This window comes from Anguilla anguilla, chromosome 1 (assembly GCF_013347855.1).
Source record: "Anguilla anguilla isolate fAngAng1 chromosome 1, fAngAng1.pri, whole genome shotgun sequence".
Lineage (NCBI taxonomy): Eukaryota > Metazoa > Chordata > Actinopteri > Anguilliformes > Anguillidae > Anguilla > Anguilla anguilla.
Window position 1 is genome coordinate 86,060,826 of NC_049201.1, and position 4,526 is coordinate 86,065,351.

The 4,526-nt window shown below is 46.0% G+C and overlaps 1 protein-coding gene across 1 annotated transcript; it reads left to right on the forward strand.

Annotated features, from left to right (window-relative positions):
• The first annotated feature begins 879 nt into the window (after nt 1–879).
• Nucleotides 880–3,603, forward strand: LOC118223612 (gap junction alpha-4 protein-like). The gene is made up of 2 exons (XM_035410368.1): nt 880–1,339; nt 2,034–3,603. The coding sequence occupies exon 2, from the start codon at nt 2,043–2,045 to the stop codon at nt 3,051–3,053; it is 1,011 nt and encodes a 336-aa protein (XP_035266259.1). The 5' UTR covers nt 880–1,339; nt 2,034–2,042; the 3' UTR covers nt 3,054–3,603.
• Nucleotides 3,604–4,526: the final 923 nt, after the last annotated feature.

Sequence of the window (4,526 nt, forward strand, 5' to 3'; positions counted from 1 at the left end):
AAACCCAGCTCCTAACCCCTATACTACACCCCCACCCAGCCCCTAACCCCTACACTACACCCCCACCTTATCAAACCCAGCTCCCTAAACACTATACTACACCCCCACCCAGCCCCTAACCCCTACACTACACTGCCCCCATATAGACATATTGATATGCAGTGATGTGCTGTGAGTTTGGGGCTCCCTGATGCTCTGGCACTGAATCAGCTGAACACACAGGGAAACGCAGTCAGGGGATTACTCTGCCCTGCTCCAATGGTCTGAAGGCCAAACTGTCTGAGTAAACGCAGCTGTACTGAGTCAGCAAGTTTATTCAACAGAAAGGAAGCTGGAGGTTGATCCACCCAAACCCCCCCCCCCCCACTCCCCCCCCCACCCTCTGCACTATCCTGCCCTCATGCCCCCCCCACTCCATTTTCCTCTGTCACCTTTTCCTGTTTATTTTTACTGTTGATATTTAAACCCATGAGCACTGGGAAGAGTGCGTTTGCTGGGTCTGTGACACAACTCTGTACATATATACACACATACAAACAAACATACATACACACATACAAACACACATATAAACAAACATACATACACACATATACACATACAAACAAACATACATACATACACACATACAAACAAACATACATACATACATATATGTCATACCTGCAGACATGCATACATGTCATACATAAATATATACATACGTACACATACACATGCATAAGCCTGTGTGTAGTGTGCACTAAATATAAACACCGCAACTATATAAAAACTGAAAAAGGTTATGCTTCCCTAGGAAAACAATATCAAGGTAAAATGTTTCTACAGTACCGTCCTTAATTTGTTTACAAGAGTACTGCATCTTAATGTTCTGGGGGAAGAAATCCCAGAAAACAAGGAAGTCTGTGACAAAGAAGGAGCGTTTTATGAAGCTAAAAACAATCCTTTTTCTGATCGCCACAGAGAAAATTTACTTCAATTACACAACTTTTTTTTTTTTTTACAAAAAGAGTTAGCCTAAAATAATATACACACATTGTAAATTGAAAAAAATGTGACTTTGTTTTTTAATACAAAAATCCTTGAACGGCTCTCCTAAGACCAACTTCTAGTTTCGGTTTTATCGACAGATCAGAGAAAACATTTCCCCCTCCCAGCAATTAGAGCTATTTATTATAAGAAGTGAAAGTGCTGCGGGAGTTAGCAGCCTGCTTTCAGACGAAGGACCAGAGCTCACCGACGGTACGATCCTTCTGCTGATTCTGCCGTTTATCTTCTGCTTAAACAGAAAATCGTCAAACCTACGAAAATATTAACTGAGAGTCACTTTAATTTTCATGTAGGTACAAATATATTGAATAAACATAAATATTATTTATTGGATGACGTTTTTCTACTAAAATAATGTTACTGTTCCTCTTCAGTTATGGTAAAATTAGTAATCCTAATATGAATTTATTATTATTATTATTATTATTATTATTATTATTATTATTACTCTTGTTGTTATTGTTGTAGTTGATGTTATTACTATTTGTGATTATTTTTATTCTTGTTGTTATTATTATATTGATGCTATTACTATTATGATTATTTTTATTGTTGTTGTTGCTTTTGATGTTGTTATTGCTATTGTGGTTATTTTTGGAGTGACTGCTGTAGTTGTTGTTATTATTGTCATTGTTATTGGAGTTGATGTTGTTAATACCATTGTGATTATAGTTGTTGGTACATTACATTACATTACAGGCATTTAGCAGACGCTCTTATCCAGAGCGACTTACACAAATTTTACATAGCAATTTTTTTTTTTTTACATTATCCATTTACACAGCTGGATATATACTGAAGCAATGCAGGTTAAGTACCAGTACAATGGCAGTGCCCTACCCAAGAATCGAACCTATGACCTTTCGGTTACAAGCTCTTCCTTACTCGCTGTGCTACACTGCTGACGTATTATTGTCGTTGTTATTAGAGCTGTTTTGTTATTACCATTGTGATTATAGTAGTTGTTGTTGCTGCTGCTGCAGGTGCAGAGGATGTCGAAGTCAGACTGGACCTTTATGGAGCTCCTGCTGGAGCAGGGGCAGGTGCACTCCACAGGTGTGGGGAAGATGTGGCTGACGGTGCTCTTCCTGTTCCGCGTGCTGGTGCTGAGCACGGCGGCTGAGTCGGTGTGGGGCGACGAGCAGTCCGACTTCGTCTGCAACACGCTGCAGCCGGGGTGCGAGGCTGTCTGCTACGACAAGGCCTTCCCCATCTCCCACTTCCGCTTCTTCATCCTGCAGGTCATCATCGTCGCCTCGCCCGCCATCTTCTACCTCAGCTACGCCGCCCTGCACGCCAGGGGGCAGAGGAAGAGGGAGGAGGAGAAGGAGGAGGAGAGGAGGAAGAGGGAGGAGGAGGCGAAGGGAAGGGACTCGAAGGTGGAGAAGAAGGAGAAGGAGGGAGGGCGGGAGAGAGAGGGCGCAGGGCAGGGTGGGAGGGTACCCCCGAATGTGCCCAGGCTGAGAGGCAAGCTGTTCCGGGTGTACCTGTGCGTCACCGTCCTCAAGCTGCTGCTGGAGGCGGCCTTCATCCTGGTGCTGTGGCACGTGTACGGCTTCACGGTGCCCGCCCACTACGTGTGCCAGCGCTGGCCGTGTCCGCACACAGTCGACTGCTTCGTGTCGCGGCCCAAGGAGAAGACCGTGTTCACCGTGTACATGCAGGCCATGGCGGGCGTGTCGCTGCTCTTCAACCTGCTGGAGGTGTGCGTGCTCCTCCGTCGATGCTGCTGCCCCGCCCCGGGCAGCTGGGCCCACCCCCGCGCCCCTGCGCCCCACCCCAAAGAGAGGGCTCACCTCCACCTGCCCACGGGCAAGGGCGGGGCCACTCCGGGATGGGAGGCTCGGATTCGCTGGGGTGCCCAGCATGCTTTTGGGGCGGAGCCAGCCTTACTTGCCCCTCCCCCTTCTCTGACCCGTCTCCCTCAGGAGGCCCCCAGGGGCAGCTGGTCCACACAGTGGCGTTATCCCCAGGTCTACCAGCAGGGCGGCGCCTCAATATGAGGGACAGACTGGAGGTGCTTTTCTCTGAGAGTCCAGCAGGGATGAGCCACTCCACACGCTACACTGCTGCCCTTTGAGGAAGAGGAAGGTGAAGAGGAGAGGGATGAAAGCTGGTCTCAGGCAACAGGGAGCTCCTGATCCTGTTGCTGCTCCAGATAGGAAGAGTGTGAACGGAATTTGGCTGAGAACATTCCCAGAATTCACCTCCAGCACCCCCTTCCACTTCCTGCTTTGCTCGGACAGTTCCAGAAAGTCTGTGCGCATCTGTTTCCTGATGATAAGCAATGCAAAGGCAGGAGCCTTATCCCCCAATAAGATCTGCCTGTGATCTGTGACAGGAAATGGCCTCTAATTCACAGGGTGGCTCCCGCTGTATAAATGTTATTATATAACCTGAAAGTCAGGAAGGGATAATCTCTGAGTGACCTAAGGACAGTGTCTGCAGGTTTAACTCCAGTCCTGGAGGGCAGCAGTGTCTGCGGGTTTAACTCCAGTCCTGGAGGGCCGCAGTGTCTGCAGGTTTAACTCCAGTCCTGGAGGGCTGCAGTGATTGCAGGTTTAACTCCAGTCCTGGAGGGCTGCAGTGTCTGCAGGTTTAACTCCAGTCCTGGAGGGCAGCAGTGTCTGCAGGTTTAACTCCAGTCCTGGAGGGCCACAGTGTCTGCGGGTTTAACTCCAGTCCTGGAGGGCCACAGTGTCTGCGGGTTTAACTCCAGTCCTGGAGGGCCACAGTGTCTGCGGGTTTAACTTCAGTCCTGGAGGGACGCAGTGTCTGCAGGTTTAACTCCAGTCCTGGAGGGACGCAGTGTCTGCAGGTTTAACTCCAGTCCTGGAGGGCAGCAGTGTCTGCGGGTTTAACTCCAGTCCTGGAGGGCCACAGTGTCTGTGGGTATTGCAGACCTGCCAACCTTAGGAAAATATTTTGAGTACCACAATAGTCAGTGTAATGCTTAGTTCACATGCTTTCGCACCACTTCGCATTGCATGCACACACGCACACACAAGCCTTTCTTCATAATTCTAGTTTCGACTGTTGTGATAAGGCAAAATTGTATCATTTGACATGATTCTAAAATATCACTCGCACTGCACTGGGCTATATTATGATATACTTTCAAGTCAAAAGTTTGAGTACACCTGCTTAAAACAATTTTTTCATGATTAATATTTCATTATATGATATGTGTCCTTATACAAACTCATAACCATAAGTGAATTGCATTCACTTATTCAATAAAAATGGAAATTATTTATTTTGTATATTGTAACATATGTTTTCATTTTCAAGTATTTACAGAAACTTATGTTGTAATGTAAAAAAAAAAAAGCTTATGTTGCAATGTAAAACACTGTCAATTATGAATAAAACCAAGTTTCTGTTCATGATTTCCATTTTTATTTAATAATTAAATAATTGAATCAGCTTATATAGGCACACATCATACAGGCCTAATGAAAAAAAGAAGTATTCAA

Coding starts and splice junctions, on each gene's coding strand:
- LOC118223612 (XM_035410368.1), top strand. CDS start 2,043: ATGTCGAAGTCAGACTGGACCTTTATGGAGCTCCTGCTGGAGCAGGGG.